This window comes from Cynocephalus volans, chromosome X (assembly GCF_027409185.1).
Source record: "Cynocephalus volans isolate mCynVol1 chromosome X, mCynVol1.pri, whole genome shotgun sequence".
NCBI classification, from domain to species: Eukaryota; Metazoa; Chordata; class Mammalia; order Dermoptera; family Cynocephalidae; genus Cynocephalus; species Cynocephalus volans.
Window position 1 is genome coordinate 50295623 of NC_084478.1, and position 21084 is coordinate 50316706.

Sequence of the window (21084 nt, forward strand, 5' to 3'; positions counted from 1 at the left end):
AACAGAAGAGCAAAGTAAGCTCAAAGTTAGCAGAGGAAAGGAATAGAAAAGACAGCAGCAGTAATAAATGACATAGAGAGAAGAAAATGACACAAAAAATCAACAAACCCAAAACTGTGTCTTCCAAATGATCAATAACATTGAAAACAATTTAGCTAGACTGACTAAGCAAAAATAATAGATGATACCCTTCTGCCTGAAAGCAGCCAAGAGAGCAATGCCCAGGGTCCTAGAAGCTGAGAGCAGCCCCCTCTGCCCAGAAAAAAGCAAGAAGCAGAGCACAGCTGGGGTCCTAGGCAGGAGCTGAGAGCAGCCCACTCCACCTGGAAGCAGGCAAGAGAGCAACATTTGGAGTCCTAGGCAGGAGCCAAGGGCAGCCCCCTCCATCCACAAGCAGGCAAGAGAGCATGCCAAAAACACCATTTCTTCACAGGTGGCCCACCCCCAAATGACACCCTTGAAATGACTGGAAAGGAATTCTAAGCAATGATCTTAAGGAAACTCATTGAGGTACCAGAAGACAGTTACACAACATGACGAAATAAAAAAAAAACCTCCAGGATATGGAGGAGGAAATCAACAAAGAGATTAACACCTTAAAAAAGAATGTAGCAAAACTCATAGAACTGAAAGATACACTCAACAAAATAAAAAACAAAATTGAGAGCTTAAGCAGCAGGCCACAACAAGCAGAAGAAAGAATTTCAGAACACAAAAATAGTCTTTTTGAAAAAACCCAGGCAGACAAAAATAAGGAAAAAAGAATTTGAAAAAATGAAAAAAATCTAAGAGAGCTAGTAGAGAAAATTAAGCAAATAAACATTCAGATCATGGGTGTTCAAGAAGGGGAAGAGAAAGGAAAAGGCACAGAAAGCTTAATCAACAAAATAATAACAGAAAACTTCCCATGTATAGGGAAAGAGACAGACCTTCAGATTCAGGAAGCTCAAAGATCCCCAAAGATTTGACCCAAAAAGAGCCTCTTCAAAACATATTATAGTCAAAATGGCAAAGTTCAAACACAAAGAGAGTCTTAAAAGAAGCTCAAAGAAATATTCAAGTCACCTATAAGGAAGCCCCTATCAGAATAACAGCAGACTTCTCAACAGAAACTCTAGAGGCCAGAAGAAAATGGGATGACATACTCAAAATACTAAAAGAAAACAACTGCCAGCCAAGAATACTACACTATACACAGCAAAGCTATACTTCAGAAATGAGGGAAGCCTTTACCAACAGGGTTGGGAATAGCTTTATGATAAGCCTTTGCAGAATTCCTCCAGGGCAGACATTTTGGGCTATATCTAAACCAAACAGCTAAATATCTGGCTCAAGCATAGTTTTTATGCATCATGGAAAGGAATATGAAAGAGTCAAGTTTGTTCATTCTATCCTCCATATGTCCAGCTGTTCCTCAGAAAAAGACTTAGTGGCCATATGGAGGCATTAAAAATGGGATCCTTGCTGCTTTTTGTACAACTTTGGCCCTTTGGCAGTTGAGAAGAATCTAAAGCAAGGGACTCTAACCTGACGTCCAAGGACAGAGTGGATCTGAATTAGAATAGGGAAAAAATTCCATCTTGACTTACACTAACTTTTAACAGCAATTTAAATCAAACTACAATAGTATTAGCTGTTTCTATGACCTAGTCACCAAACAATTAAAGACATGTTTATATCATTTAAGTTCTTGCACATATCTTCATATACTATTTATGTTCATCCTTATTATTAAAGTATGGTAGGCATTAGCTCCACCATTAATTTTATTATACATTTTATTAATGAAGAAGTGCATATTACTATATTACTCATTTAAAATATTCTGATAATCTATTGAAATATTAGTTTCTTCTGTTCCATGGACTGAATTGATTTCCCCCAAATTCATATGTTGAACTCCTCACCCATAATGTGACTGTATTTGGAGATAAGGGGGTAATAAAGATCAAATGAGGTCATAATGATGTCGCCCTGATCCTATAAGACTAGTGTCCTTATTAGACGAGGGAATTTTCTCTCTCTCTCTCTCTCTCTCTCTTTCCTCCTATGCTCACATGATGGCAGCCATCTACAAGCCAAGAAAAGAATGAAACCTACCTGGTCGCACCCTGATGGTGAACTTCCCAGGCTCCTAAACTGTGAGAAATAAATTTCTGTTGTTTAAGTTACCTAGTCTGTGGTATTTTGTTATGGCGGTCCTAGCAGTTTGAGATATTCTTTAATTCTTTCACCTTATTTTATATATTTAGAAATACTATTCTACAAAGTACAATAAGATTCAAGAGATTGCCAAAAAGCCTGATAACATTTTAAAAAGTTCATAAATCCTAATCTAGAGCAACAGAATCATGGGAGAGTTCTACTCGTATATAGATAGATAGATAGATAGATAGGTAGATAGATAGATAGATAGATAGGTAGGTAGGTAGGTAGGTAGGTAGGTAAATAGGTAGGTAGGTAGGTAGGTAGGTAGATAGATAGATAGATAGATAGATAGATAGCCTTTCATTCTGTTTTCCTAAAGATTTGCTGCTATAGACTGTTTTTTGCTCTCCCCACCCCTGCCAACCATATGTTGAAACCTAATCCCCAATGTGATGATATTAGGGATGGGACCTTTGGGAGATATTAGTTCATGAAGGTGGAGCACTCATGAATAAGTTTAGTGCCCTCATAAAAGAGGCCCTAAGGAGCACTCTCTATCCTTTCTCCCATGTGTGGACACAGCAAGAGGAGTTCTGTCTGTGAACCAGGAAGCAGGCCATCATGAGACACCAAATCTGCCAGTGCAGATCTTTGACTCTCCAACCTCCAAAACTGTGAGATATAAATGTTTGTTGTTTAAGCCACCCAATCTATGGTGTTTTTGTTATAACAGCCCTAACAGACTAAGACATTTTCCTAATTCTAATTGTTACTAATTATTCAGTGTAGTAGATAGAAATATTTTAAAATCATGGCTCTTAATAATCCAGCTTTTGTTGGGTTTTTAGCAAGAATATTGGCCCAGAAAAATATGTCTACCAAGGCCTTCTTTCATTTGGATAGCCATACTGAGCAAAACTATTCTGGGATACAGGGATGAATGACAAATACCCCAAGCTCGTGGAGCATAGAGTCCATGATGAAGTGTAAGTCTGTGAAAAATAATTACAAAGCAAAACAATAAACATTTCAAAACTTTTCAAACTTAGTTCATATACTCCTATGCTGATCCTACAGTCCTTATGTATAAATATATGTCTTATATTTCTTCTTGCCTGCTCCTACCCATTGCTTATACAATTCCCTCTTCCCATACTCTTTATGCTTGTAGGAAAGATTGTAGCCATTAAGATCTTACTTATACTTCAGATCTCAATTTGTATATGATAAAGGTAAACAACAGAGTATAGTGCATATGTGGGGAAAAAAAGGCTTAGTACCTGATAATTCTCCTTAATTGTCTTATCTTCTTTCATGATGTTCTCTGTTATATCTAGATAGTGATATTCCTAAGCAATCAGATCACAGAGTAGTTTTTCTTCTATAATATATAATAGTGAATGTGTTCTGCCCTGTAAAACTGCTTCTATTTGTGGAGATTTTTGTTTTCTTCTCTACTTCATGGTTGGCTCCTTAACGGCCAGATATGTGATTTTTTCGCCCACATTTTCCATTTCTAAGAACAGTGCTCAAGGTGCTTCTTTGAAAGATTTTGTTGAATGAGTAAGTAACTCCACATTGTGGGAAAAAAACTAACTCAATCACTGTAAAATAATTGGCAAAGTACTCATTTTTAAGCACAGCTGTTCAATTGATCGGTTTCAAATTGTGGCTAAAATCAGTTTCCTGTGATGAGCCTTGCATTGATAATTCCTTTGCATTTAGTTAGCATAAGGACATCTTCACTGCTCTCGTTATGCTTATGAATCATGTTCCCACAGAGAAAATTGTCTGATGAATATAAATTTTTATCATCCATGTAGTTTCAAAAGTGTTGTTTACATGCAACTGGTTGCTTACAAAGAACAGCTTATAGATAGAGGCATTTTTTTAAAAAATAGGACATTCTATCATTTTTTAAATGCCAACTGAAAGATAATTTCATCACTTTGTCAATCACATAAGGAGAGAAAATTTTATTATTTAGGGAAATATTAGCTGAAGTAAATCTGAGGAGTCATATTAGTTAGTATAGGCTAGGTTATGCTGCAGTAACAAACCAACCCATATCTCTGTGGATAAGTGCAATAGTTTATTTCTTGCTTGCTCTTCAGATCTATCCTAGGTGGAGAGTGCACTCAGAGATTCTTGATGAACAAGGCTACATTTCTATATGTGTCTCTGTCGGGCCTTAAAAACTAATGCCACCTTAAGTGACATTACAAGTGGCGCCATTATGGGCCCACAAGGGCGTATTAACGTGGCAGCCTAAGACTGCGCCAGGAGGAAGTAGGGTGGGAGTGTCTGCGGGAACCTTGCCTTAGCCCTTTTTGGCCAAATACGTGCCTCCGCACTCGTGAACACTGTGTGATTGCAATAGCTAGGCATTGAGACAGGATGCATGCTCTTATAACCTTTAAGCTGATTGGAGGATGTAAAAACCTCCCATTCTTATTTGCCTTTAAAAGCAAGTGCTTGTGTGATAATAAATGAAACTGCTCGACAGAACCCCCGCCGCGTCTGAGTGTCCTTTAACGGGCTGGTTGGGGCCGGCGGCTGTGCTCACTTCTCTTCACGGCTCTCTTTCCCCATCTCCTCCCAACACGGGCCAGAGGGAAAGAGGAATCCAGGCAATTCGCTCGCCCACCAAGGGAGAGAATGATAACGAGGCTAGGGCTGTTCAGGTCGGCCAGCGGCTGACCCGACAGAGTGGTGCCCTGTGTGAGGCATTTTTTAAAACTCGTGGGTAAAAGGGAAGCGAGTGAGGCCCCCGGCTGCATGGTCCTGAAAGAAGGTCGACAAAGGGTGATTAACCAGCAGAGTGGCCTCTGCAACTGCGGTAGTTTCTGTGAAGTAATCCACCTGTGTGTCAGGGTGAGTACCATAACAGGGGGAAGTCCCTGCACTTCTTTGCCCCGTTGCTCCCCTTGTCCCTTCCTCATGAGGCAACATGGGAGATGTGTGTGGAAAGAATGACGAGACAGCCTGCAAGGCTCTAAAGTACATGTTAAAAAGCCGAGGCCTAGAAATATCTGACTCCACGGCCACCAATGCCTGGCATCATGTGGTGCAGGTGGCCCCATTGGCACCTTCATCCAACTTGTTCTCGTATGAGACTTGGGACCGGGTTCAGACCCTGGCCAGGAAGAACGAGATTAGTCACGGGCTAGACCCCCCCTTAGGGTTCTACCCAACCATCTCTGCCCTAAAGCTTTGCTTCCATCCCAAGCATCAGGAAGGGGCAGAAAGGGATTGGGCGCAGTTTGATGAGGAGAGAAAAAAGGAAACAAAGCTGCCAATGCAATGCCCTGAGCCATTGAGTGATACCTATGTCCCTATCCTGTACCCTCCTCTCCCAGCATACTCACTCTGCCAAAGTTTAGCTGAAGGAGAATAAGTGGCACCTGAAGAAGTGGAGGAGGCTAGAAAAACATCCCTGGCAGAGCCGCAGGTTTTTCCTGTTATGGCTCGCTGGGAACCCCCGGCCGTCCGCAGCCCATGGAAAATGCTCTGTAAGGCTGTCCTCCCTCCAAATTTGTTTATCAAGTTCTGCGCCTTCTTTAAAGCAGAGTGCCATGTGCAGGCAGAGATAAATCAAGCAGTAGCATTGCCCAATGTCACCAACCCTGGACTCACCTTCCCACAGGTCCTTGGCAAAGGTTCCTGTGTAGGTGCCAACAAACCCTTTTGCAGTACCGTGGCAAAATTCACTGCCTCCAAAACCCAAAATAAGCGGACCCGAAACAAGCGGGCTGCAGGGGCAGCTGCAGTGGACATCAGCTCCCTCTTGGGAGTTATTGGAGCGGGTATCAGGACTGCCGGAATAGCCTTGGCACATCAACAGGTAGCTTCCCTTAGGGAGGCAGTGGACATAGATTTTGGCCTCTTGGAGGTGTCTGTATCACATTTTAAAAAATCGCTAACATCACTTTTTGAAGTTGTTTTACAGAATTGATGTGGACTAGGCCTGTTGTTCTTACAGCAAGGAGAATTATGTGCTGCCCTCAAAGAAGAGTGCTGTTTCTATGCTGACCACTCTGGAATGGTCAAGGATTCCCTAGCTAAGCTTAGAGACGAATTATAAAAGCGAAAAAAAGAATGCAAAGCCAATAGTAATTGGTTCCAAAGCTGGCTTTCAACTTCCCCATGGCTCACCACCCTACTGTCCTCCCTGCCAGGCCCCCTAGCATAATACTCACCAAGGTGGTATAGGAGGTGGCCCATAATGAAAGCCCTGACAGCTCTTGGGTCAATATGGCCCTTTAAGAAATCAACGCCAATCTCTAAGGCTCCGCCCCATCCCCGCTTGGCTGGATAGTCAATGACGGGTAAGATTTCCAGAGGGAAACAACCTAAGACAGGCACAGCCACCAGAGGGAATGGAGGCGAGGCTGGGAAGGTTAGTCGCCTCCAGCTGCCTTATTAAAACAAAAAGGGGGAGATGTCGGGCCTTAAAAACTAATGCCACCTTAAGTGACATTACAAGTGGCTCCATTATGGGCCCACAAGGGCGTATTAACATGGCAGCCTAAGACTGCGCCGGGAGGAAGTAGGGTGGGAGTGTCTGCGGGAACCTTGCCTTAGCCCTTATTGGCCAAATAAGGGCTTCCGTGCTCGTGAACACTGCGTGATTGCAATAGCTAGGCACTGAGACAGGATGCATGCTCTTGTAACCTTTAAGCTGACTGGAGGATGTAAAAACCTCCCCTTCCTATTTGCCTTTAAAAGCAAGTGCTTGTGTGATAATAAATGGAACTGCTTGACAGAACCCCCGCCTCATCTGAGTGTCCTTTAACGGGCTGGTTGGGGCCAGCAGCTGTGCTCAACTCTCTTTGCGGCTCTCTTCCCCCATCTCCTCCCAATGGGGACTGGAGGGAAAGAGGAATCTGGGCAATTCGCTTGCCCACCAAAGGAGAGACTGATAATGAGGCTAGGGCTGTTCGGGTTGGCTGGCGGCAGACCCGATATGTCTCTATAATAATTGTAGCAGGAGAAGGGAACTTGGAAAATTCTTCACTGGTTCTTAAATTATCACTCAGAAATGAAATACAGCACTTCTCCTCACAGGCCTTTGGCCAAATAAATTATATCTTAATACATAACTTCAACATTAGTGGAGAGGTGAAATATTACCACAGGCCTAAAAAGAGGAAAACAAGAACATCTATTAAAAAAAAAAAAAAAAAAAAAAAAAAACCTCTAAGGAAATCCAGTTAGTTTTTGATAACTTGTTTTTTTTACCTTTTCTTGTTCTCCAGTGTTACCTTGTTGATTAAGCCTAGAAATCATACTAGGGATTTACTGAGAGAACTAATTATATGGCAGATTGCATTAGAAAATTAATCATAGCGGTACTACAACAGGTGTTCATTCTGCTCATAATTTAAAATGTCTGCTCTTAAATTTTATTTGTTTATGGAAATCTCTTCAAGACAAACATTAAAGAGAGCTTTAAGAAAATTGTGATGTATAACATTGATAAGTATTTTTTAATTAAAAGGGCTCATTATGCTGATAAAGCCAGATTGATGAAATATTAGATTACTTTGTGCTATGTGGAGACAAAGCTCTCTTTTACAACTCCTCATGATGAAGACTTGGTTGCCCACCCATATAACCATTTGCACTTTCTTCCTCATTGACAAAACCCTAATTTTGTTTAGATGTGCATGTGAAGAAGATAGGTTTCCTAGTCTTTCTTCCAGCTACATTTGGTCAAGTAATTCAAATTTAGCATTGGAGAGCAGAACTAAATGAAATAGAGACCCAAAAATTGATACAAAAGATCAACAAAACAAAAAGTCGGGTTTTTTTAAAGATAAATAAAATAGAAAAACCATTAGCTAGGCTAACAAAAAAAAAAAAAAAAAAAAAAAAAAGAAGAGAGAAGACCCAAATAACACAAATTGGAAATGAAAGGGGAGACATAACAAACAATACCACAGAAAAACAAAGACTCATTAGAGACTGTTATAAACAAATGTACACCAACAAATACAAAAACCTGGAGGAAATGTATAAATTTCTGGACACACACAAACTACCCAGACTGAACCAAGAAGAAATAGGAAACCTGACCAGACCAATAACAAGCAATGAGACTGAAGCAGTAATCAGCAATCTTTCAACAACAAAAAAGCCCAGGACCGGATAGCTTTCCACCCAAATACTGTCAAACCATTAAAATGGAATTAATACCAATTCTCCTCAAACTATTCCAAAGAATTGAAACAGAACACATTCTCCTAAACTTGCTCTATGAGGCCAGCATCACCCTGACACCAAAACCTGACAAAGATACAACAAAAAAAGAAAATTACAGGCCAATATCCTTAATGAAGATTGATGTAAAAATCCTCAACAAAATATTAGCAACCAAAATACAGCAACACATCAAAAAAATTAAACTATATACTGTGATCAAGTGGGACTCATCCCAGGTATGCAAATATGGTTCAACATACAAAAGTTGATAAATGTGATACATCACATCAATGCAGCCAAGGACAAAAAACATGATTATCTCAATAGATGCAGAAAAAGCATTCAACAAAATTCAAAATCTCTTCATAAGGACTCTCAGCAAATTATGTATAGAAGGAAATCATCTCAACACAATAAAAGTCATATATGACAAAGTCATCCAGAATGGGAAAAAGCTAAAAGCTTTTACCTTAAGAACAGGAAGAAGACTAGGATGCCCACTCTCACTACTCCTATTTAGCATAGAATTGAAAGTACTAGCCAGAGCAATAAGGCAAGAGAAAGAAATAAAGGGCCTCCAAATTGGAAAAGATGAAGTCCAACTGTCCCTGTTTGAAGACAGTATGATCTTATATATAGAAAAACCTAAAGACTCTATCAGAGCTGATTAACAAATTTCAGTAATGTTGCAGGATACAAAACCAACACCCAAAAATCAGTAGCACTTTATACTCCAATATTGAACTAGCAGAAAATGAAATCAATAAAGCAACCCCATTTGCAATAGTTGCCAAGAAAATAAAATACCAAGGAATCAATTTCACCAAGGAGGTGAAAGATCTCTACAATAAGAACTACAAAGCACTACTGCAAATAATTGAAGAGGACACAAAAAAGGTGGAAAGACATACCATGCTCCTGAATTGTAAGAATTAACATTGTGAAAATGTCCATTCTATCCAAAGCAATCTACAGATTCAATGCAATCCCCATCAAAATACCAATGACATTCTTCACAGAAATAGAAAAAACAATGCTAACATTCATATGGAAAAACAAAAGACCCTGAATAGCCAAAGCAGTCCTGAGAGAGAAAAAAAGCCTGAGGCATAATACTATCTGACTTCAAATTATATTGCAAAGCTATTGTAAGCAAAACAGCATAGTACTGGAATAAAAACAAATACTCAGATCAATGGAACAGAATAGATAACCCAGAAATCTACCCACATATGTACAGCCAACTGATCCTTAACAAAGTAACAAGAACATCAAGAACATAAATTGGGGAAAAGACTGACTGTTCAATAAATGGTGCTGGGAAAATCGGACATCCACATGTAGAAGAATGAAACTGGACCTGTACCTCTCATCATACTCCAAAACCAACTCAAAATGGATTAATGATTTAAATATAAGACCTGAAATTATAAAATTAGAAAACATAGGGGAAACACCCCAGGACTGGGCAAATACTTCATGAATAAAACCTCAAAAGCACAAGCAACAAAAGAAAAAATAAACAAATGGGATTATATCAAACTAAAATACTTCTGTACAGCAAAGGAAACAATCAACAGAGTGAAACAACAACCTACAGAGTGAGAGAAAAATTTTATACAAACTATACATCCAATAAGGGATTAACATCCAGAATATACAAGGAACTCAAGCAATTACACAGTAAAAAATAAAATAAAATAAAATAAATAACACAATTAAAAAATTGGCAAAGGAGCTGAGTAAACATTTTTCTAAGGAAGACATGCAAATGGCCAACAAGCACTTAAGAAAATGCTCAACATCACTAATCACAAGGGAAATGCAAATTAAAACCACATTGAGATACCACCTCAACCAACTAGACTGGCTATAATCAAAAAGACAGAGAATAGAAAATGCTGGTGAGGATGTGGAGAGAAAGGAACACTCCTACACTGTTGGTGAGACCGTAAATTAGTACAACCACTATGGAAAACAGTATGGAGGTTTTTCAAACAACTACAGGTAGATCTTCCATAAAATACAGCAATCCCACTTCTAGGTGTATGCTCAAAGAAGTGGAGATCATAACGTCAAAAGGATACCTGCACTCCCATGTTCATTGTAGCTCTATTTACAGTCGCCAAGATATGGAACCAACCTAAATGTCCATCGATGGACAACTGGATAAGGAAAATACAGTATATATACACCATGGAATACTACTCTGCCATAAAAAGGAATGAATTTCTGCTGTTCACAGCAACATGGATGAGCTTGGAGAATATTATGTTGAGTGAAATAAGCCAGGCGCAGAGGGGAAAAGAGCACATGTCCTCCTTCATACGTGGGAGTTAAGAGAGAAAAAAGGAAGGAAAGAAAGACCACATTGGTGTGTTGGACTTGCAGATGCACAGAGCATACCTAATATTGAGAAGTGAGCTAGGAGGTGGCGAGAGTGGGAGGGAGGTAGGGGACTAATTGGGTGGGGGACATGGGGAATAATCACAATTTGTGGTAATTGCATGCTGATAGTATTGATCTGGCCATCACATCTTGGGCACAAGTGGTGACAGTCAGCTTTGCACCCTATGAATATGCATAATCAATAAAAAATAAATAAAATTCCCTACAGCATCAAGTGTTTTCCCTGGCACATGACAGGCACTTAACATATAATTATGGATTCTGTATGAATACCAATGCAAAATTATTTATAACTAGGCCACAGAAGAGATACAATTTGTAAACACTGGTAGAACAAATATTTTTGATCCTTTGCATAGCATTTTAGCAGACCTTAAAACGTTTGAAGCAATGTAAAATAAAGAAAAATCATCTTACCTGGCTATCTCCTTTATCAATTTGGCCCTTTTCAGGATAAATTTTAAAATGTGCATTATTTTGAAAACGGTATCTCACAGGAAGTGATTTGGATCGATTTTGTATAATACACGAAATGTCTGAATGTTCACCCATAAAACAAGGTTTAAAATTAAGGACTTTTCCTGGATCAAACTTTAATACAACAGGAAGTCCTGAGCCAGTCAATGCTAATTCCACTTTCTGAAATCGATCACCTGTAAAATCAACAATAGCTGTTGGGGAATCGAGAATATATTTGCTTAGTCCAAATAGTATCATCTGAACGAACATATGAGAAATGGGTAGCTCATTCGGTCTTTTCATTCAACAAAATTATTGAGTGCCTTCTCTGTACCAGGTATTCTTGTAGGCCTTGGGCATATAGCAGTGAATAAAAGAAACAGTGTTTCTGCTCTCACGGGCTTTACATTCTAGGGAGGTGATATTGACGGTAACAACTGTATAAGTAAATATAGCATTTCATAGAGGATAACTGCTGCAAGTTAATGTTTAAAGAAGGGCAATACAGAGAGAGTACAGGGTCTTGGGGATGCTGTTTCATGTAGAGATGCCCATAAAAAGCCTCTCTCATAGGGATGCATTATAGCAAATATATAAAGGAAGTGTGGAAGAAAATCATGTGAAAATCCAGGAAAAGTGTATTCCAGGCAGAGAAATCAGCAAGTTCCAACACTCCAAGGTAGGAACTTGCTTGGCATATTAAAAAAATCCTAAGAAACCAAATATGGCTTGGGGAAGAGTAGTAGAAGAATAGTGATAAATGGTCAGATTTTAGATACATTTTTGAGGGTAGAGTTAACAAGATTTGCTGATAGATCAGATGCAGGATAAGAAAGTGAACAGGTGGCAAAAGATGACACTGAGTTTTTGGCTTGAGAAACTGAAATGATGGAATCGCCATTTCTTGAGATGGGAAAGACTACAGGAGGGGCAGGTTGTGGGGAAACCAGGAGTTATGTTCTGGACATGTTAAATTTGAGATGCCTGGTAGATATCCTAGTGGAAATGTCTACTAAGCCACTCAATGTGTTTACAAGCTTGGAGTGAAAATGAAGGAGGAAGGATTGGAGGATAGAGGGAAGAATAAAAAGTGTATGATCATCATCTCAGATTGTGAGAAATGAAATGAATGAGGCAATGCAGTAGGAATGTCAAAAATCTAAAGAACCCCCTTGGGGTTAGGGGTTATAAAAATAAAGTGAAACCTTTCAGCGTGACTTTGTATTTTTCTCCAGTACAAACAGCTTTTCACATGCAAACCCAGAGTAGACTAAAAGTTGAATTTAATACTATTAGAGGTTGTTCCACCCAGTAACTATGGGAGATGGGCCAAGAGATTTAAATGTACATGGAAATGAGGGATTAAAATAATGGACAATAGAATATACGCTGGGCAAGAATATAAACATGAAATCTTTGCAACAGTAGAAATAAGATAGAAACTATGGATTATAGGCTCTAATTGACTGAAGGAACAGTTTTGCAGAGAAGGCAGTGTAACTAGAACATCTCAAAAGTTTTTATTTCTTCATTAATGTTCTTATTAGTCAATACTAGACTCTAAATTAACTTTAAGGCAAACCTAGAATCTCTGTCTCTAGCTATTCAAAATTAGGTTAATCAGCAAGCTTAACACAAGTGTTCTGTCTATGATCAGCAGACATAGCTCAGTATTACAAACCATAATGTAAGTAGTAACAGCAATACATTTATGTCCTAAGAACACGGTTACATCCAATCCTGTTCAATATCACTTGTACTGACATGTAAATCTTCTAGTCTCTTGATTTTCCTAAGCATCCAGGATGAACTAACTCCTTCTTGGCATTGCTTATTTTTCTGAATTTGATTTCTACCCTACCTATGTCTTTATTTTCTCTCTGATCTGTCCTGCCAAGCTGAACTCCAAGTCCTCTTTCATTTTTTTCCCTCACTGCAACCAACCCAATATTACCTGAGAATGTAAAAAGTATAATGCAACTTGACATGTGAACTGCAAAACAAATGCACTTGTCGGTATCCTGTAACAGGGAGCTACACCCTGTTTACTAGATCTCTAGGTCTTGTTCTTCGGCTGTTTCTGTATATAGAGTCTAAGAGGGCTGAAGGTCTGGTAAAATTGTTATGGGTCATTTGTTCCCATCCTAATTTCTAGGAGAAAACCTACGCAAACATTGTTTCTTTCTTTCTTTTTTCTTTTTTTCATTCCTTAAACTCTAGATCATCATGTTTATTTAATGTCATTTTAAATTTGTGATGTCATCGAAATTCTAACCTGGAAAATTATTATGTAAATGACTTGGGCTGACTTCATTCTTAACATGCCACAGATGATACTTTAAGGTCTCTTATGTATGTTTGTATTTTTGTTCTCTCTAACAATTATATATTTTTATTAAATCGCCTCTACAAACAGTGTTGTGCAAACTTCTAAACTATCTAAACTGCTAAAATATTTGATGATTTTGTTAATTTCACACTTACTTTTGATGGTTTTGTAATTATCATCTCTCAAAAATCCATCTTTACTTCCTACAGACTCAAATCTCAAAAAGACAGCATAATCCTGCCTGTGTGAAGGTTCAATATCATCTTCACCATCAACCATCAGCCTGCAAAAAAATCACAATCTGTTATTTTTAAAGCAAAGGTGATAAATATTATCATCTCTCAAAAGGAAATATCAACCCAATCTTTAAATCTATGCATGCACATGAACGTTAACAAATAAAAATATAACTGTGATCCGTTTTCCAAAATTACTGAACAGAGAGAGATTTGCCAAAAGAAGGCTGCAGAATGTTAAGCTCAGAAAAAATGAGCTCATGACAACATTTGCAAGACAAGAGTAATTTAAATATACTAAGTCATCAAGGTCTAGCTCAAATGCCACTTTTTCTGTAAAGGATTTTCTTTCCAGGCAGAATCCATTGCTGGCTAAGAACTCTGGTCAATTATTTACAATAGTTCATCTTATCCTTGGGTATAATCAAAAACCTCTGTTAATGTATCTGTCTCCCCCAGTGAACTAAGTGCGTATTGCCAGCCACATTCTTGTTAGTGGACAAGTAATTTGGAGAAAAAGATTTGGTAACAGTTAATCTTGTTAGAGGAGAAAAGGAAAGGAAGGAGGGGAAGAATAGAAGTAGTACCAAAGACAGAGATGGGTTACATCATAGGCCCTCTTATTGGCTATCTTTACCAGCCTTACCTAAAGGTCACCTCTTCTAGCAATGGATACACAAATACATTCACAAAAAGCTAACATGTAATAATAAATAGCAATAGAAATCATGTGTTCAAAACACATTTAACTAAGGCTTCAAATCATATTCATATATATGAGTCCATGCTAGACTCTCAAATGAAGTTAACATGGTGCCATGAAAAAGAATATTTGGAATTTCAAAGGTTGTGTATTAAATAGAATTTTATAGATTCACCCCCCCCCAAAAAAAACCCTTCCTTTGTAAAGGTATCATTTATAAGGCAATTATATAAAGAGATTGCACAAATAAAACAATTGCTTGATTTATTAACCACCTTAAATTAAAACACAACTTGGTCTTCAACAGGCAATTGATATCACCAGGCGACCCTATTGCCACAAAAAGAAGTACAATAAACATCACCCTCTCACGAACAAGGGTAAACATACTTGCAGTTGGAGCAGGCATTGACATACACTGCAACCTACCTGCAATTGCGGCTATATATTTAAAATAGCATTTCCAAAAATACTTTTAAATTAAATAACAAAACCAAGTACATGGAATTGTAAAAACTATACATTGGACTAAGTGCTAAAAATCTGCATGAATTTCAGCAAACAAGTGTGATTTATCCAAGCAGGTGCTGTAAGTTTAATACTCATGACAATCAGCAAGGATTTTGCCCTGCCAGGAGCACTGTATCCTGTTTGGAGGTACCTAGAGCATACTGCATGCACCTCTTCCTGTAGGAACAACAAATCAGATTGGAGCTATAATCCAGAACAACCCAAAACTTGCACTTCTGCCACCTCATTTCCACAAGGTCTGGAGAAATTGCTAATTTAAGATGAAGTATTTAGAACAATGTTTAGAATTATTGGAAGTAATATTATTCATGTTAGATATATCTGTAACCATAACAAGAAAAATCTGATTTGTGTCTTCTGGCAGGTTTTGCTCTGACAATATTTAAACCAATCAGATGGAAGTATGGTTAATATACTTTCCGTTAATGCTTAATGTTACAATGGAATCAATTTTTGCTTACTTTGGGCTGAAACAAAACGTAATTACAATCTTTTGATAAGGCAGTAAAGTCCCTTCATTAGGAAGACAGGAGATAAAAGCGGTAATATCTATGTTCTTTATTTTACTTATGTAGGTGAGATTATTTAAAGCAATATCAGTTCTTAGTCGAATATTTGTACCCTGTAATATAAAATCAGAGATAAATGAGTATTAAGGCAAAACACAAACCAAAAATATTTTAAGAGGTCATAAAATAAATATTGAAATTTCAGAATTTAGGAAATAGAGAATAAAAAAGTTAAAGTAACATGTATACATAAATTTGATCAAGGCACATCATAACATTTAAAGAAGTATTGAAAAATTGATGAGAACAGAAATCCCCACAATTAGTCATCTACAAGAAGCACTTGTCTGGTTTACTTCAAATATATGTTAAGATAAATATTAGATTAATGTATTGACTTTTTGGAGGTTACCCTTGGATATATATGAAAAAAAATCTATTTGCCCATGTTAAGACATATTTAGGATAATTCAACAGCTTGTTGGTTATTAGTAGATTTAAAATAATCTGTTTCGAATCATAATACCTGATATTCTTCTGTTGTACCATTTACTTACCAATTCTTCTCCAACGGAATCATCTTGCACTATAGCTACCCAGTTTATGGGTTGTGGGCTATTATTGTATAGAAGTGCACGTTCGATTTTAGATGCTCCAAAGAAAACAGTACCAAAGTGTATGCATTCCAACTTTTTGGCACTACTCATGTTTAACAATTCAATAATTTGTTCAACCACATGAGCTTTGATACTCAAGAGTATATCAGGACGACCTTGCAAAGTCACTCTACAAGATAATTAAATATGCAATACACATATTTTAATTAGAAATTTATATACTTTATTTTTCTCCTAAACATTTGGAGAAAGAAACATTTTATAAAGACAAATTATAATTAAAATTCAACAGTCTAAGAGCAGTTCCTTTCATACACATACTAAACATTATCAAATCCTTCTGCCTGTCTGAATATACACAGTGGAATGGTATATGTGCAACTTAATTAACTGTCTACAGGAAACAACAAAGTTGGAAAACAATCTCAAGAACTGACTCTAGAAAGAACTCCACGGCATATCCATATCACCAATTATTTCATAAATACTAGAGTTAGATGATTTGCATGGTACTTTCGAGTTCTAGAATATGAGATTCTTTTCTAACTCATCCTGTCCTCCAACAGCCAATCTCATTCCCATCCTAACAATTTAATTCCCTAAAATCTAAAGTATCTCAGTAAAAACCCACTTCTTTGCTGAAATGAGTATCTCCCCATAAAACTTCACTTTCCAGACTAATTTCGATTCTCTTTTGGAATTGCTCTCCTACATTTATCCCTCTCTGGCATAAACATGATCTTTTCAATCTAGACCTTATCAAATACCACAAATAATTCACTATTCCACAACCATTACCCAAGTCCTTATTTTACATTATGGCCTGTAACATTGGGCATCGTTGACAGCATCTGTTTGCACATCTCTCCTCCCTTAGCTTCCTTGCTATACTTTTCTGGTTTGCCTCTAATTCACTCAGGCCCTACCTTCTCATTATTCCAAGACTTAGATTTTTTGTAAACTCCATCAGCAGTGTTGTTTCCCTCTTACTTTTTCACACTGTACCTTTCTTCTCAGAGTTATTCTCAACACTTTCATATTTCATCTACCACTTATACACTGATGACCCCCAACCCAATACATTTAGACCAAATTTCTCTCTGGGAATTAAGACAAATGTGAAAGGCCCTAACCAGCTCCACCAGAATTCTGAAAATCAAATCAGTTCCAACATACTAAAACTGATCTGAAGAACTTCACCCATAGACTTCTCCCTCCTTTTACCTTCCCTTTCTACAATCAATCACCTTCAGTCAAATCTACAACGTACCTGCAATCTGCATACTTCTTTCCATCTTCCCAGTTTGTACCTTAACTCAGGCCTTTATCAATTTCCTCTTGCTTTACTATTGTAGTTTCTAGTTAGTTTTCCCAATCCACATTTGTACCCCCTGATATATTTTGCACACTGCTACTAGCACGACCTTTCTAAAGTACACATTAATGAAGACACTCCCGTTTTAAAACCTTCTGGAGACTTCTCAGTCTTCATAATAAAACCCAAGCTTCCATTAGGGCTCGCAAGAGCTTCTCAAATATTTATAACTGTGACCTTCAGTTAGAAATGTAATTAACACACACACACACACACACACACACAATTATACGAAGTTTCACAAAACAGCATTTATCCTTCCTATATGCATTTTGATATTTTCTATTTCATTTTTTTGAATACTGGTGGTAACCCATTATATTGATTGCACATTCCACTAATGAACTGAGACATACAGCATAAAAAATGCTTGCTTGCCTACAAGGCCCTTTACCGAATCCTGCACTATTCTGTTTCTCTGGTCACATCTCACATCACTTCCTACCTCCATCTCTTTGACTTTTCATTGCCTCAGATCCCTCATTGTGTAAATACTGTCTTTTTTGTCTCTAGGATTTCAAGACTTCAACTCGCTCTGCCTGAAATCACTTCTCTAACCCACTCTCATCACCAACATCCACCTCCCCTACACACACACACACACACACACATACACGCATACACACACACACACAATCACACCACTGCTCTTCACATGACTGCTCTTTGCCTGGCTAATTCCTACTCACCTATTAGTGTTTGATTCAAATATCCACTTGTTAATGAAGCTCTTCCCTGGTCCATTCCCTCACCCCCATGAAATCCAAATAGGGTCTCCCATATGCGTACCCATACGCCATCCTCTATCTCTTCCCATTTCTGAGACCCTACCCTAGTGCTTGGTATATAGTAGAGACTAAGTAAATGAATGCTAAATTTAACAACAAAGGAGCTAACACAAAGGCACATCTGAAGATTGAAACAGGAGAGTATTGGGATCTACATTAGAATTAAGAACCATACACTCACTTTGCCACTTCTTTTACAATTCTTGGCTGGTCTGCACAGAAATCCACTTTGATAACCACTGATGACTCAGGCTCCACAATACCACTAGTTGGAAAAATGAGGATGGGTAATAGGCCCTGGTATTCTGTGTTAAACGTGCCTAAGGAGAACAAGAGCAGATGGTTTACATCTGGATCCTTACAATGTTGCATTAATACCCTTGGTAGGGGACAGACACATTACAGAGTAGACGGTTTACTGTAGATCAAGAATAACTGCTTTAATTATAAGTCCAGTCTCTTGGGTCACCCCCAAAACTTGTGTCTAGTGTTAGAACTCAACCCTCATCATTTGCTAAAATATATTGTCTCCTTACTATGTTCAGACACTTATTCTAAGAGCTTTGCATATGTTATCCTATTTAATCCTTATAACAATTCTATGATACAGATTCAATCATTACCTCCATTTTACAAATAAGAAAACAGAAGCCTAGAAGTGTTGAATGACTTGTTCAACATCACACAACTAGTGTGGTAGATTAGATTGTTGACCCCAATACTTTACACTACCCTGCATTCATACCCTTACCCTATCATGTACAAAGTGTGTTTTCCTACCCCTTGACTTTGGGCTTGATCATGTGATTTGCTTTGGCCAATAACGTGTGTGTGGAATTGAAGCATGCCAGTTCCAACCCAAATGCACTTCCACCATGGAAAGTGGGAAGTGTTTCTCCCGAATAGCTGCTGTTCGTTTGGCCTATTCCCCAGAATGAGCAAGTATGGGGCAGACCTACACAGCTAACCCACAGACCTGAAATGAGAAACAGAATAGCCCCAGCTTAAAGCAGAGGACCCAGCTGAGCCCAGCCTAGATCAGTCATGTTACAAGCCAATCAGCATGCACCTGAACAATGAAAAATAATTGCTGTTTTAAGATACAATATGTTGGGGTGGTTTGTTACACAGCAATAGTTAACTACAAGAGCTAGTAACTAACTAATAGAGATGGGATTTGCACTCGAATGTTTCTGGCCACAGCGCTCACACTTATAGCCACTACCACTTCCTTGGAGATGGATTTATATGATACATGTGGCATAAGGGCAAAGGGGACGGGTTTCTGGAATCAAATGGCATATGAGAAAGAAGAGACAAAGATTTCTTATTCTACAAGCAGAAATAGTTCATAATTTATGGTAATGTTTGGTGCCTACAGTACACCATGTGGTCCTTGAGATCAGATACTATCTATGTTTCATCTCTGTGGTCCCAGTGCCCCACATACTGCCTAGCACCAAGCAGTGCTCAAAATAGGTCCAACAAACGGAAGCAGCAAATCACTAGTTTCTTTGCTATCATTGTACAATATTAACACAAATGAGCATACCGCCAACATAAACAATTTTGCAAATTCTCAATTCACCAGTTCTGAATCATGTTTAATGGTATTTTCCAAAATTATTTATTTAACTTAGGAGAACAAAGGTACTGAAAATATAAAAAGGCATTTTTTTAAATTCAGAAATGACCTGATGGAAAAAGTAAACAAATGCAAAATAATACAATTTGTTAATTTGATCATTTTATAGACGTGCTAGTGACATAATATTTAAGGTTCATTTTTTATCTGTAATCAAACAAAAAATGTAAAATTATATCCATTTCAAATAGATAGGTATTATTGACTCAGTTCTCTAGAGGGAAAAAAAAATGAGTTCAGTTAAGGGTGAGTCAGTGAAACAGCTTCCTATATTGTAACCACTTTGACATAATTTGACAAAAGCGTTTAAGTGAATGCTTCAAAACCTTATTCAAGAACAACCCAAAAGCCAAAAAAACATTGTTCAGTCCTCTAAACATATTAAAATAGTGGGTACATCAACATTATCATGTCTTATATAACTTTAATACGAGAAACTATTTGTCTGCTTTGTTTTATAATTGCTAACAACAGGAACAAGGACATTATCCTAAGAGAAGAGTGTCATTGAATACAGGTGTTACAAATGGAACTTTTGTGATCAGATTTTTATCTCTTTTCAGATATGACACTGGATACTGTGTGAAAAATGAATTAAAAGGAGATAAGGGGTGATTTCAAGGATATAATTTAAATTGGTGTAGTTACTAGGTAAGGGAAGATTATGGCCTGTTGTAGAACAGTGGCCAATGGGACAGAAAAAAGTAGGATTACTGACTTAAGTAGGAAGTGAATAGACAAAGCTTGCTATGGCTGAATAAGAGGATAAGTGGTGAGAAAGAAAGAGGTGTCGAGCATTTTGCCAAGTTTCTAACTTGCCCAAATACATGGTGGTGACATTCCATGAAAAAGAGAAAAGAAGTATTGGAGGAAGCTGATGAGCTCAGTATTGTATAGATCTGGGAGTAATCAGTGAAATAAAAGGAGTGGAAGTGACCACCCAGGGAGAGTACATTGACTGAGGAGCATGGAGAGTACATTGGCTGAGGAGCCATGAAGGTCCATGGCACACCCTAAGGATCACTCACTTTAATGTACCAAAAAAAGGAACAGCAGTCTACATGGGGGTGGGGAGGAGGAGGGGAAGTGGTGGATTAATGTGTACAAAGCTATGTTCTCTATTTAAGTGAA

At 37.9% G+C, this 21084-nt stretch overlaps 1 protein-coding gene across 1 annotated transcript in view; it reads right to left on the minus strand.

The window, feature by feature from the left end:
* CFAP47 (cilia and flagella associated protein 47) overlaps positions 1-21084 on the minus strand; it is a 578552-nt gene that overhangs the window by 543941 nt on the left and 13527 nt on the right. The window contains 5 exon segments of the mRNA XM_063084619.1: positions 11179-11414; positions 13705-13832; positions 15481-15641; positions 16086-16314; positions 18490-18628. Of these exon segments, the coding sequence (XP_062940689.1) occupies positions 11179-11414; positions 13705-13832; positions 15481-15641; positions 16086-16314; positions 18490-18628 (893 nt within the window).